The sequence below is a fragment of the Fundulus heteroclitus genome, chromosome 22, assembly GCF_011125445.2.
Source record: "Fundulus heteroclitus isolate FHET01 chromosome 22, MU-UCD_Fhet_4.1, whole genome shotgun sequence".
Lineage (NCBI taxonomy): Eukaryota > Metazoa > Chordata > Actinopteri > Cyprinodontiformes > Fundulidae > Fundulus > Fundulus heteroclitus.
In genome coordinates this window covers 17,030,717-17,046,323 of record NC_046382.1, presented here as the reverse complement: position 1 = coordinate 17,046,323, position 15,607 = coordinate 17,030,717, and the positions used below count along the sequence as shown (strand labels likewise).

The 15,607-nt window shown below is 40.2% G+C and overlaps 1 protein-coding gene across 3 annotated transcripts in view; it reads left to right on the top strand.

Annotated features, from left to right (window-relative positions):
* The first annotated feature begins 2,339 nt into the window (after window positions 1-2,339).
* Window positions 2,340-15,607, top strand: part of pde10a (phosphodiesterase 10A) — a 108,234-nt gene continuing 94,966 nt past the window's right edge. For 2 of the 3 annotated variants that reach the window (XM_036126247.1, XM_036126245.1), the window contains exon 1: window positions 2,341-3,499. In XM_036126247.1, coding sequence (XP_035982140.1) covers window positions 3,424-3,499 — 76 coding nt within the window. In that variant the 5' untranslated portion in view covers window positions 2,341-3,423. Of the gene's footprint in view, window positions 3,500-15,607 lie in introns of all 3 variants that reach the window. The other variant, XM_036126246.1, reaches the window with a different exon arrangement.

Here is a 15,607-nt window from a genome sequence, read left to right as displayed (position 1 = left end):
AACACTCACACCAGCCTGACTGCCATCGAAGGTCAGACAGGTCAAAATCACTTAAAAATGTTTTCCCACTCTGATTCTTGCTTTGAACATCAGCAAGCATCTCTGCCATGCCTAGAAGCCTAAATGCATGGAGATGCTGCCATGTGATTGGCTGATTCAAGCAGATCAACAAATGTTCCTAAGTCAGAGGTATGTTCCTTGTATATACAGTGGAAACCAGATGTTTTTATACTCTGTACAAAAACCCAGAACAAAAGCAAAAGACCTTATAAAGATGCAGGCTGAAGTGAATCCCATCGACATGGACTGAAAGGCCAGTCGGAGAGGAAGAACCCATTGATCCAAAAGCAGCCTGAAACTCCAGACTAAAGACTGCAGATGGACTCAGGAGCAAAGATCTTAATTTTTGGAGACATGTCCAGTGGTCTGAAAAAACTCAAACTGAAGTGTTTGCTAAACGGAGAGCACCATCCCAACTGGGAAGTAGGGGGTGGCAGAATGAGGAAAGACGATTATGTGGTATTATTGAAGCAACATCTTAATATACAAATCAGGAAGTTAATACTTCAGGGCAAACAGATCTTCCTATGGAAATTAATTGCAAACTGGTTTAAAGGGGACGCGTCATGCTTTTCAGTTTTTCTTTTTGACATTGAAATCATTCAGCTGTGGTCTATATAAGGTGGAACTGCAATGCTTTGGTGTGGATTCCTCGTTAATTTATTGCCATGTTTATCCATGTTCTGAAGTGCGTCTGAGAGCAACTCGTTTTGGTGTGGTCTCTTTAAATCTAAAGGAGGCACTTAACACCCCACAACCCTCCAGGTCACAGACCTGCTCCACTCCATCTCGCGCGGCCATTTTTGTAGTCTGCTGGGGGATGGTGTGTAATGAACTGTGTGGGTTAATACACCCAACAACCGAACAATTTGACTTATGGACTTGTAACTTCGGCATCCTACAAAGTCACTTTGAGAAATAAAAATAGTGGATTCATGATTTAGCTAAGCCAGAACACCATGACCTTGTCTAGGAGCAATTGCTGTGACATAATTGTTAAAAAAAAAAAAAAAACATAACAGAAAACAGAAAAAAAAGATATCTACACAACACCTGGACAGACTACGTTCACATTTTCTGCACTCCTAGAGACTCCAAGCACACAAGAAATTTTATTTATGAGCTAAAAAATGGATGTTGCATTTGTCCACTTTAAGGGCAACAATGTCTATAGTGGAGTGGCCGTCGCAAAGAGCTGATATTAATCACAAATAAATTTTGAGGTTAGAACTGAAAATGTGTGTTTGAGCAAACTTGAGTCAATCAATCTTAAAGAAGGAATGGGCCAAAAATCCAGCAAGCTAATGTGAGACGCTTGAGGAAGAAGAGCTATAAGACCCAAAATCTGCCAAGACATAAAGTTTACCAGGCAATTCTACATAATACAAAGAAAATTCATGTAAAATATTCTCTCTTGTTGTTCTGATATTGGCTTTTAATATGTTGTCTTTCTTCTTTTTTCTTCTTTTTTTACAGCATATGTGTATATCCGGTTTCAACTGTTAAGAAAGACTAACAAAGTGAATAAAATGTGACGTTGCTGTATATTTTTACACTTCTCCTATTACCACGTTGTCCTGGGGCATTATTGAAAAGCATTAATTCAATATGTTCTTTCTGTTATAGTCTAAAGAAAACATCATTGTCGATATATTGAGGAAATAACTCAGCCTCTCTTTCAGAGCCAATTATATATTTCATGTCTTTTTTGCTGTAGTCAAAGCGAGGGAGAAAAAAATGAGAGATTTATAAAAAAAAAAAATCCATAAAAGCTAGGAAGGCAGGGTATTTCACTAAGCCTAATAATCCCATTATGATCCCAATGAAAAAAAAAAAGCTCTCAGTCAAAGCACGGCGCATTGACGCAAGCATTTCTTGACGTCAGTAGCTGCAGTGAATGAGGAATGGGAGGAGGGTAGAGTAACGGGGGGGGAGGACGAAAGGCGTGTTTACCTTCCCCTCAGAAAATACCAGCATCAAAATGCATGAATGCAACTGCAGTTCCATGCAAGAAAGCAACGAAAAATCCTCAGCCTGACGTCCAATCGTGCACATTTTAGAGAAACAGCATAAGTGCTGCAGCTCTGGAAATCTAAACCAGATGTAGTATGAATGGAAAAACGATCCTCTGACCCGGGAGTGCTCATAAATAAATCAGCACAGGAGAGAATGAACGGGATGCTTCAAGCACCCATCTGTGTCTCTCCTAATAGGAAAATTGATGTTTTTTTAAAAAAAAAAGACCATCTTAGAAGCTCTGTGCAGTTTTACTCTAAAAGGGAGAATGCTTCTTTAAAATTAGATGTGAGCGATGAGTGGAGGGAAAACTGCCATCAGGCAATTTGTAAGAGCCAGACTGGTGGCGTCATTTGGCTCCTTACTAGAGTGTTGCTGCATTTATTCAAAGCTTATTCCCAAGTAGCTTTGTGGCTCAAGTGAAAGCAAACCTGTTCGCCCAAGGACTTGCGCTCACAACATAATGCCTGTTTGTTCTTCTTATGTTACCCTAACGCTCGGATCGGGGTTGTTTAGGCAGCCGCAGAGAAAAAAAAAAACTCTCTTTTCTGCTCTTTCCCCACTTTCACCAACGTAGCACATCTACCCGCTGCTCGTCTGGAAAGAGGTCAAAGGCTCCTCACGTGGTTTGGTGTTAACTGTGCAACCAGATAATCTACGTTTACGCAGATCTTTTTTTTTTTCTTTTTTTTTTTCTAACTCAACATACCCAAGAGTTTCCGTGCGTCATTCCTGATTAGACTTGGAGTCTGACGTCGCCAGCATTCAAGAAGAAAATACCTCACAGAAATTGTACAGTCCAACATCTTTTTTTTTAATCACATCCGGAGTGACGGAAATCTTTTTTTCTTTTTTTCAAAATAGACGCGGATCAACAAATTGCCGTCAATGCGTAATTTCCATCTGACCAGAGTCCAAGCATAATCCGAGAGCGAAACACGTGATCAACAAAATCTCTTCTGCTGCAATTTTTTTTTTCATCTCATCTGGCTAGAAGAAGAAGAAAAAAAAATAAGCCGTGGACAATCCTGTGAAATCATCTTGTCCGATTACTGGTGCGCATATAGCTCCGAGAGCTGATCGGCTCCATGCCTTGCCGCGTCTCCAGATGCCCGTTTGGCCGGTGCTCTGCAACTTTACGCGCAGAAAGAGGCTCACAGCAGAGACGGGGTCTGAATGAATGCGGCTGAATTTTCCGCGCATCTCTCTTCTTGCCTCCCCAAGACTGTTGAATGTGTTCTCTATCCTGCCGGTTGAGCGCATCTCGACCTATCACCAGATAGACGCAGACATACATAAGATTCGGCGGCGCAGACATAGTCCATCACCGGAAAAGGGGAGCAGCAGATGTCGAAGAAACGGAAAAGTCCTGATGACCAGGGCATCCAAGATTCTCCCCCTGTACGGAGCAGCGAGCAGCAAGGTAAGAGAGATTGCTGTTAAAAAGTTGAACTGTTGGGAAAGCGCACGTGTAGAGATGGTTGTATTTCTTAATACCCGTGCAAGTTAGGACCCCAGAATTCACTTAATGTGATAGACCGACACAAGTAGTGGCCCAAGTAATGGGGAAGTGGAATATTAACGACATATTTTCAAAAGGTTTGTGCAGATATGAATGAAAACTGGGGTGTGCATATGTCTTCAGTTCCCTTACCATTTAGTATTCTGATTATACCTAAAGAAAACGTGCAATCAGTCGCCCGCAGAAGAGTGTAGTTGATACCTTAATTGTTTGTTTTTTTGCTGTCAAACCAACATATGATACATTCAGTATGCACATTATCTAAATTTGAAAGAATTTGGTCTAAATCGACCACTGAGTGGCAGCAAAGTATTCCATAATGTTCCTTGGTATGCGATGAATACGCATCAACAGGGATTAGTGGTACATGGGGGGCTTTCTGCTTGTGTAGTGGTTTGAGGCCAGTTTGTGACAATTAAATGGTTTAAATATAACTTTTATCTTGATATTCATTGAACAAAAAGCATCATGAAGACCAAGGAACACACCAGATAATGGAGAGGTTCAAAGCAGGGTTAGGTTATAAAATAATTCCTCAGGCTTTGAATATCTCAGAGAGATGCTGCAGGCATAGAGAGATAGCCTCTATCTATCCCTCCGCTCTCGGTCTGACAACCGCTCCATCACTTTGATATCAAGAAACTCGACTGTCACCTGATAAACATGCCCCAAAACGCAGGTATAACCTACCGTTTTCTCTCCAATCCTCTGCTCTCAAGGCGCTAACAGACTCGGCAGTATCTGTCAGGGACCTGTTGTGTATCTCTGCTAGCAGAAGTTCTAACTAGAACAGGTCAAGAAAGAGCAGGTATGAAAAGCCAAAAAGCCATTCAATCATCTGAAATCATCTGAAAAGTACCAAAATATATATATTTAGACATGTGGAAATTTTAATAAAATTTGAGAAGCATGTATCAAATTATTTATTCTATCTTCATCTTAAATAAATAATTTTGTTTTCTTTGACTTATTTGTAATTATTTAATAAATGTTTCTCCTTATAGTCATGTGTTCTTTTGATCACCACCTTATATACCAACATAACTCATGCTACAACAAAGTCAGTCATGGCAATGATGATTTATAAGGTGTTCAACAGCTGAATTGCTGTGCAGGTTAACCACATGTTAGGGATTATTTTGTGAGACACAGCAGCGGTTAGCAATTCTTTCATCATGTACAGTACAGCAAGCAAAAAAGTATTTATTTTTTTAATATATTCAATTTAAATCAGAATCAGATATACTTTAATAATCCCAGAGGGAAATTTTGATCTTCAGGCTGGTGGGGAGTTCTTGCCTCATCTAGGGTCATGGAATTTGAGCCATGGCAGAAAAGAACGAGATGTTGTCTATAAGCGGCTAAAATGAGCATCCTCCTCAGGGTGGCTGGGCACATCCTTATGCTGCTTTTAGGCCGAACGCCTAAACTTGGACACTTGTGCTGAGAGTTTTTGATGCTCTGAGCAAAGTGTGGACAGACCTGTCTGACGCATGTTGGCCTAAATGTTTCTCAGTATGAAAATATGTACCATGGTAAAGGTTTTGATAACTTCCTCGCTTATCCTCCTCCAGGCAAGGTCCTTTCTATTACTGTCTCTGTAGTGAAAGCTCGACTGACCATATTAAGAGGATGGGCACAAGCAGTGACGATCAGTTTGTCCTCCGTTGTCGACTTCTTGGCTTTTCATAATGCTTCCGCCCCATCGGAAAATGCACTGCTACGTCCATGGCAGAGTCTCTCTTAGAAAGGGCTCGGAGTAGAGCCGCTGCTCCTCCACATCAAGAGGGCTCAGCTAAGGTGGATGCCTCACTTGTAAGGTGTTCCAGGCATGGTCCAATGGGAAGGCGCCCAGGGTGTGACACGCTAGAGAGAAAATAACTCTCCGGCTGGCCCGGGAATGTCCCAAGCTTCCCCCAGAAGAGCTGGAGGACCTGTCTGGGGAGAAGAAAGTCTGGGCGTCCCTCCAGAGTCTGCTACCCCATCGACCCGATCCTGGATAAGCAGAAAACAGCGAGTACACGATTTTGATTAGATGTCGCAATTGAATTACTACATTAATTATTAAATTGAGGTCATCAAAATATGTTTAACAGATTGCTTTATTCATTTGTCTAAATATATTACCAGTGTAATTCAAATTATCATACATAACCGTGTAATAAGGTCATCATTTAACAACTTATTTATTTTGGGTATTTGTGTCACTGTTAGCTTTCATTTAGCAGGAACATCATCTGGAAACTTATGCAGAACATGCATGGAGAAAAAGGGTGACAGAATAGACTAACAATCATGTATTGAAAAGGTTATTATTCATTATTTTCTACTAGTGACATAACATCATCGGTGGGGGCCAATTTAAAATTATCTTCCCCCAGGCCCACGCAACGCAAGCTAAAGGGGAGGCCAGGAAAGGGGCGCATTAATCAGAGAAGCATTAATTTAAACTGCAGTTTCAATAACCAAAATGTACCTTTTTGGCCTGTTAAGTGTGGAGCAGAGACGGTTTGTTCATCAGGGCGATTGGGCGACGCACTACCAAAGAGAGAGGAGTGAATTTATAAGTTAAACCAATCAATCTGCGTTAAATGTTACGTTGAGTACGTCGCCTCCTGTGTCCCGCCTCTTTTTGGGCGATTTCAACATGGTTGAATATCGCCCTGATCTCTCTCGTAGACGTTCACGTTAAGAACGTTTTTTTTCAATACGCAGGCTCTGCAATGCATTCTCTATGGCTTCCGGGAGTGCGTGCACTAACATATTTACGTCATACAGTACGTAGATCTGCTGGATTACTGTCAGGTGTGAGAAGAAGAATGTCCGAGTATGAATAAAGTTTGATATAAAAAAAGTGTGAGAAATGTACTGGAGCATTTAAAACCACACCTATAGCAGCGATAGAAGTAGAAATGGGAGAAATGCCATTAGATTTATGAAGAACAAAACTAGAAATAAATTATTGGCTGAATTTAAAAAGTAATAACTCAGATCATCCAACTTGGGAAATTTTAAATCCATGTTGGGAAAAAGAAAAGAAAGAAATGAGAAGTTTTGGATGGACAATTGAAAATAAAATAAAAGAATTTAAAATAAATGATTTAGAAATTACTCAAACAACACCAATATCATTTATACCACCATGGATTTTACCAGAAGCGACAATAGATATGACAATAATGGAAAAGAAACAAGATAAATCCTACATAATGTTAATTGTAAGTCCAAACTCACAAAGCACTGACGGTAAACAGGGTTTACGTAGCTGGCAGTTTACCCATTAGATGGGTCACTTTAGCTATCACTGCAACTATTGCCCCCCCCCTGACACATTTGGCAGGAGCCGCCACTGGTGTGGAGAAAAGCTAACACTCCACTCCATCTTGAACACATCATGGGGAAATGTGCTTTGGGGATGCATTTCTTCAGGAGCGAGAGGAAAGCTTGCCAGAGCTGAGGGGTAGATGGATGGAGCTGAATCAGGACAATGTTGGAAGAAAACACGTTAGAGGCGGGGGGAAAAAGGAGATTGGCACAGAGATCCTCCTCCCTAACGGACAACAACCCATGTATATATATATATATATATATATATATATATATATATATATATATATATATATATATATATATATATATATATATAAATACTTAAAATATATATCTAAATACTTAAAACATATATACAGGAATCATAGATTTTCACTACTTTCTGCCACATACAATATGGCGGTGACGTAGACGTGCAAACCTGCGCCCAATGAGGCGTCTACGTATATGTCTGTGCTCCATCCAACCTGACCAACCATGATCTGTTTTGGAGGCAAACTGGCAAATTTCAATACACCACAAACAGGACAGAGTTACTAGATCCGTTTACAGATAATCCAACACTGATCATGATGATTCAGTAATCTAGTGTTTCCAGGATGTCTAATACAAACTCATGTTGCTTGGAAGCTCCAGATACGTTGAAGTGACACCGGCATTTTTACTTCTGCAGAAAAAAACACATTTTCATTCAAGGGATTATGTGTTTTTAATCTCGCCTGGCGACCCTGTGGGGTCACAATGGTGAGAAAACAGATTTAGCTTTTAGCTACAGAGTGAAGCCCAAATCCTTAGCGTGCCAGCAGGGTTGAAGGGAAGCGGGAGGGTCGGCTCAGGATTGGGCTTGATTCTGTTGGAGAAGAATGTGTTGAGAAAGCTGGTTTTAAATGGGACACTTGGATTGTTTGTCCTTGCTCCAGTTGTGAAGGTAGGACTCATGTAGCGTCAGAGGGGTGATCAGAGATAAATCGTCTAATAGGTGGTTCTGACAGGGAAACTACAGCCACAGAGTCCCCATGACTGTCATGTGTGGCGTAATAAAATTAAAATTGCTTTGCTTAGTCGTCAAATTATCAGTAGATTGTTGGCTGTAATGATATTTAAGTTTATTCCAAACCAAAGACGGGGTTTTCTCCACCTCTGCTTTCTGTACTGCTTTCATTTTACTTCACAGAAGATGACGTTTGAACATTAAATATCTTCAGGGGAAGCTGAAATTTAGGAACATTACACTTTGTGTTGGTTTTAAAAAAGAAAAACTGGTCTTGTGATGCTTTCCATGTCAGAAACTGCAAAGCATCAGCATACAGGAAATCATTACGTCTGTGGCGAGAAGGCTTTTAAATGCGCCGCCTCTTGCTGTCGTGCACGTATCAGCTCTCGAGCGACCAACTAAATTGCCGTTTTTGTTTCCGATGCCCAGCCAGGTAGGTTAAGTGTCTATTTCTACCCAGAACATTGTGTGAAAGAGGAAGTTGTTAGAGAACTGTGCTGCTGCTGGTCAGCTCCCTCTGAGATTGAACACCGCGTGGCTTGTGGAAGTCTAAATCCAGCCATTAAAATGATCACCCGGAAAAAAAAAAAAAAAAATCTGTGTGCGGAAATTTTCTGGTTGGGTTTACCCAAAGTGTTTGTGATATCAAGTAACCTGCATTAGTTTGCATCTTTATATACCCACATGTCAAAATTGAGTACTCATTGAATCATGTAGATTGAATACACACAGAGGGTTTTATTTTTTTTATCATTAATATCTGTTAATTTAGATAATTCTATCTTACAGGTATTGAAAGCCAAAACATCTGTTTCAATTTTATAAGACAGAACAGATCATCCATTGGGTCTGCCAAGGAGTGATGTAGTGATGGTTGAATGAGCCTGAAGCTTCAGAGCTTTTGTCACTCATCCTGAAGCGAAACGATTTGAAATAATATATTTGAGCTTTTATCAAAACACTGAGTATGCTTATAAAGTCTAAGTTGTTCCACTTTCCTCTTTATGAGTTTGATACGTTTGGAGAAATTCACTGGTTTAGCTTTATCTATCTATCTATCTATCTATCTATCTATCTATCTATCTATCTATCTATCTATCTATCTATCTATCTATCTATCTATATATATATATATATATATATATATATATATATATATATATAAAGGAGATTGAGTGTGAGCTAATATTAGGTATTCTTTTATTATTCAGATTTATCGGGTTTATTTCAAAAGGTATACAGTAAATTCTCAAAAGTATTGTGTGATTATGAAGTAATAACTACTGTGTATAAATAAACTCTATTTAATCAGATTAAAACCATCGCAGTCTTTTCTTAACTCGTATTGTTAACGTGAGATTAAACCTTTCCAGTGCTTGTTGCTATGGCATTAATTGGCCACCAGATGTCAGTGTTTTTACTTAGACTTAAGCCTTGCAGCCTTTTCAGTGCAATTAGAAGCTTTGTCGGGTTTAATCTGACCATCACTGGTGTTAAGAAAGGAAAGGTTGTCTGTCTGGAGTGTTGCCTCTGGTGTCTTTCATCTTCTTTTGAACAATACAGTACAGCCTTAAGGTCAGGCCAGTTTGCTCACTAATCAGGCTCGTCAGCAGAGGGAAGCAGGAAGTGCTCTAAGACTCCTTGGTGACCTGACTTGGTAAAACACAGTGGGACATCACCTGTAGCTGCATAAACATATTGTTGCTCACTGTAGTGTTCAAAGTGTGAGTGTTGTTCATCTGTAAGCGGCAGCTTTAATAACATATCAGCCGTTTATGTGTATATTGTTATGGAGACGCGTGGAGATTCGTGCAGACGTCACAAATTCAAAGTCAAGAATGGCATTGTGGAAAATCTGGAAAAACAGTCTTCCCATCCACTGTACTTCTGCTGCAGTTTCCTTTAGGTGATAAAGCTTTCCGGGTCCTTTCCTTTCACTAAGCACGTCTGTGTGCAGCAGCTTTGATAATCGCTGACGACTGGGTAATATAACCACTGCAGAAGAGCCAGTAAAGTTGTCCTTATTCATTAAGACAAACAGATGCCGACATACACTGCTTATGTTTCTGAAAGCAACTGGACATGAAATTATTTTAATTATATATACTATATACTGTATGTTGTTTCTGTCATGTACCTCTGCAGCAGATCAGAAGCTAACCCAAACAGGCAGCACAGGCATCTCCTAATCACTCTCTATTACTGTATTGAACCAAGCAAAAACAAAAAACAAAAAAAACAATGCAACTAAGAAAATGACTAAACATAGCTGATCTTAGCTTTCTTTGCTTTATGCTTGGCTTGTTGGAAGCTTTGCTGTAATACTGTCTGAGGTAAAGTCAAGACAGGTCTGTTTTAAGTATGGCTGAAAACAGAAATGTTGTCCTGATTACTGTGAACCTGTAACCATTAAAAACAGCACAGGACATAGGACTCAATCATTTTATGAACAATTCAACGAACAGGCAAATAAAAGGAAGGAAGGAATTTGTTAGGTTCATGTACAAAAGACTCAAAATGATCTTTCAGATGTTTTTTTTTTTTTACACTTTCTTCTGTAAAAACTATATTGTCCTGTTTGGCAGCAGCTGCAGTTAAGGTCCGACGACCTTTGAACTTTAATCTTCAGTAAAGATGACATAGCAAAGCGTCGCATTTAAAGATGAGAGCGGTATAAAGGCCCTCATCGGTTTAAGACAAGCAGTAACATCCTAAACTATATACTAGGGCTGCACAACATCAGGAAAACACTCGAATGTTTTATTACAGTTGAGCATTACCATGATATCGTTGATTATGATTAAGTGTACTCCTGCGTTCCATTATCATTAAACACTTTCCATGAGCTTGAATCTTCAAGACCATCTGAGCTCCTTAAGATTTGCATCCGATACTGGCATAAAAGGCAGTAAATTCCTGACTGGAGGTCCACTGACACATCGGGAAGCTGATAGATTGGCCGATATTTGCGTTTTTTTTTCTTGTATCTGCCGATACGTGCATGCGTTCACCAATCCAATTTGTTGTATTGCTGTTCATAAATATTCTCAGGAAGGTCATGCTGCTACATAAAGTGCACAAACATTTAATAAAGTTTATTTTTATTATTTTACATTTAAATGTTCTACATTATTTGCTAACATACTGCCAGTATACTTTGTTTTTTTTGTTAATACATGTTGTTGTTTTTTATTGAGACTTGTGTAACACTGATTATCATTGTGTCATTTCCTCAATTAAATGGGGGAAGAAAAAGTAATAGCTGCTATAAGAATTGGCCCCCAAATAATCAGCAGCACATAATAGGGATCAGTTAGACTGATGTCGAAATAATCTCGATCGGCATCGGCCTTAAAATAATCGGTCGATCTCTAATCCTGAGTGTAGAGCATCTCTACGAAATAATACAACAAATTTGGAGAGTCTGTGAAGATGCAATAACTTGCAAAGCTTAGATGGGCAGCAACATTCTGGTTAAGTTGCAAATAAACCAGAGGTATGAATAATTATTAAGGATTTATCAGGGATAAAAAGGCTCCCTGTGTGGAGACATCCTGCTTTTACGCAGAATCAGAATAAAAATACGATTTATTCCCACCTCTGTTGTTAGACCCACTATACATTTTTTTTTAATAAAGTGGCACAGAGAGGACAGTCGAGCAGAAATTAATGAATATGCGACCTTAACAGACAGAGCAAATATCACAAACAGCTCACAGACAAATGTACAATTTGCCTTGATGAAAATAGATCTAAGTGTAGAAGTTAATGAAGGAGGTCTTTAAGGTGAACTGATAAGTCAGGCTCGAAAACACCAAAACCTGCGAATCTAGAAAACAGCAACGTGGTCAAATAAGCAGCAGCAGCACCCCTGCCCAGGTCAATTCAGAGAATAAGTTGGAAAGTACACACATACCGCCGAGGGAAGGTCTAAATAAAAAAAGAAAGATAAACAGAATTTTGAAAACTGCAGCTGAGAAATTCAAATGTGTCACTAACATCTCTGTTATATTGATTTTTTTTTTTTGGCCATCCCATCGCCTCGACTGCCTCTCTAGAAAACCCAAATCAATAAATAAGGCTCTAAAACACGTATCAGTAAATTAACGTTAATTGTAGTCTCATAGGATAAAATAGAGATTAATGTTCAACTTTAAATTTCAATGCAAGAGTCCAAGTATGCGACGCATACATCTCTAACATGGCAGGGCATTTCTCTGCGACCTGATCTGTTCTGTGTACATTTGTAGCAACTTAAACAGATGCTGTGTTGGGCCCAGCAGACATTCTGGCTGGTTTGCAGCAAAGATCCAACCTGTTTCCTCGGCCCTGTGTTTAGTTGGGCCCGTGCCCAAATCAGAGTTTCCTTTGGCGTATGCAGAGAGCGAGGAGCTTCCTTCTCCGACTGTGACCGGCATCTGTGACTTCTCAGGAGGTACGCACCCTCTGAACCGCGCCCACTCAAGCTTTGGCCCCCTCTGTGCTTTCATGCGTGGTTCGTACACTGTGGATTACAAGCTGGGAAAATATATGTGAGGTAACCACAAATGCACCATCAGATAACCAAGCTGTTGCATAAACAGCTGAAACAAACTGTTTCCTGAATAAAAATCAGGATTTACTCAAACTAAATGGCTATTGTAGAAGAAAATATACTGTACAGACATGGCCAATACAAGTGCATCTACATGAATTAGAAGGTGATTTTAAATATGTTATTTATTTCTGTCATTAAACCAAATAATGTAAACTCATCATTCGTTAAACAGTGATTCATTTCGTTGTTTTAACTTAATTACATTTTCTTTCCACTGAACTTTCCACTGCAGTAGAATCCATGAAATTCGTGTTCTAATCAAAATGTCAACAGAAATAAATGCTTAAAATAATAAACACTGTGTGTGTGATGAAGCTATATAATAAACGTGTTTCACTTTTTTTAATCAAATAATTTAGCGGATCATCCTTTGATGAAATGCTAATTTACCGAGCTGTCCTTGAACGCCACAGCTGTCGCTGCCCCATTCACCAGAGCGTCTGAATACTCAAGCTCGTATTTTCCCATGGAGATGGTTTTTGTTCGCTCACTTGTCCACGGCTGGGCCAGGAGAGGTGTAGAGGCGGGAGCTTTCAGATTCATATCAGGCCAACAAAGCGGTTTTTGTCTCTCCTCTTTAGTGTGCAGCGTGAACCTGTCAATTACAGGGCCACCCTTGGGTGCCCACTACGTCCGTCCAATGCCTTTATACCCAACACAGCTGTGCCAAAGAGCTGCTCTCTCGACTAGGCTTAAGGTTTTACATTTCACAACGTTAGATATGCTTCTAAAACTATTTAGCGTATAAAACTTAATAGATTCCACCACAATGTTATTTTTATTTCCAGCTGTATTTTTCATTAAGTCGTTGCATTAGTCGGACTGATTATAGTTTGCTTGGTCTTTTATGTCTAATTAAAAGAGGGAGAGGCCGTTAAGAATGAGATCTAGTGTCTAAATTCAAGTCACCTGCATAATAAAGGAAAACATTTTCAAGGTGTCACCACGGCTGGTTAATCTGGATGAGGTCTGGACTTTGGGTCTCTGCATTTGAACAGGTAAATAAGATTATCTGACAATGGAGTGAGTATTTTGACCCCTAAAATAAGATAATTAGACATCCTGCACTTAAAATAAGATGATGGAGATTAATTGTTCCTATTTTAAGTGCAAAAATCTTATTCCATTGGCACATCATCTTATTTACCTACTCAAATCAAGGACAAATGCACTCATTTTAAAGAATATTTTACTTATTTCTAGTTCCGTTTTTGCAGTGTGGTAAACTCAATAACTGCAAGGTGAGCAGGTAATCTAGCTGCAAAAAAAAAAAAAAGAAAAAGCCCAAACCATCAACCCACCACCACCGTGCTCCACAGCATCTATGTTTCGCTTTTTGATGTGTTTTTCTTAGTTTACTCCAAACACGATGCCACTCGTTACGGCCAAACATCTTCCCTTTGGTCTCATCTGTCCATCGGACTCTATTCATGAGATCGTGAGGCTGATTCATGTGCGACTCTACAAACTGAAGTCATGTCAAATGCTTTATTAGATAGAAGAACCACATTTTAGACGGTTCCTACAGAAGCACATTGGCGAGGTCAGACACTGATGTTGGACCAGAAGCCTTAGCTCAGAGTCTCTGGTCTGATTCGTCCCAAAGATATTCTATCAGGAAGAAGGCAGACTTTATACAGGCCAGTCAAGTTTTTCCATACCAAACTCCCTCGTTTAAATCTTCATAGAGCTTGCTTTGTTTTTTGTTTTTTTTTTAGTGTACCACCGTGTTGGAGCAGGAAGGGTCCCTCCCCAAGCACTTCCTACAAAGTTAGGAGCCTAAAACGTCTTGGTTTGGTATGCCGGAGCCTTACGATTTCCTTTCCCAGGAACCGAACAGCTGAGCCAAGCATCAGCAACAGAGTCTCACAACATCATCTCCTCCACAACAAACTTTAAACCCGATGCAGTACAGTCAGACAAGCGCAGCTCCCCCTGGTAACTGCACACCAAAATGTTGTGGCCAGACAGGGAGGCATGACTCATCGCACCTGGTGATGTATGGCTTGGACGCAGCTGCTCGGCCTCGGGAAACCATTCCTCCAGGCTCTGCACGCACTGTTCCCGAGCTAAACCGAAGACCACATAAAGTTAGGTGGCCTGTGGCTATTAACTCTGCAGAAACTTGGGCGAGCGCCGGCCCCCGTGCAGTGATTTTACACGGCCCACCACTTTTTGGTAAACTCGCTGTCATTGCCCATCACTCCCACTCTGTCGAAGCGTTAAATAAACGCCCAGTGGCGGGGAACGTCTCACAACTGGATGTGTTGCGCAGGTGGCATCCTGTCACGGCGCAGCTTGAGTTACGTGACGCTTTGTCCCGTGCCGTATTTGTATAGACGTGTCAGAGAGAGTCGAGAACCGGTTGGCTTTCATGCTCCCCTCTAAATACACTATAAACACCCTTTCAAAAGGGCCACCGTTAACAGGAAAAATGGTTCTTTCTGATACATGACCGTAAAAGGCCAGCACAGACGGTCTGTGGAGCTGAGACTGTCGGAGAAGATACTTCACCGCTGTGTGACTGGGGTTTGTTTTCAGAGTTTTAACCGGGGCTGCTGCTAAGCCTCATAAAGCAGCGTAACTCTGCAGCAGAGCCGTCACGCACGGTCAAACTCACGCTCCTCTCCGTCAGGCTAGAGCGTCAAACACAGGCTTAACTTGTGCGCGTTACGCACAGCTGTCCTCATCCGTCACCGAGCTACAAATGTAAGATTAAGACGTAATGATTAAATGTAACTTTTTTTGTGTTATTTTGTAATTTTTATTTATTTTTTTGATTGAAAGCTTTAAGCTTCCTTTAGTTTATAATCAGTGGCTGCCTCTATCCATGTCCTCCCACAAAACGCCACTAGATGGCGCTAAGGTCTAAAGATTAGCAGTGGTCAACATCAAAACAAAGCAGGACGTTCAGTAGTTTATAATTTTTATACAGTTGTTGTTTTTTTTTTTTTTTTACAGCTTTATTTCTGATCTTTGCAACAACTGTGGAAAGCCCCCACTGCCCCCCAACGCGACAGATTTATGCCTGGCCTGATTTTAAGGGAAGCTTTATTATCTCAGTTTTTATGAATCAATAAAAGACTGA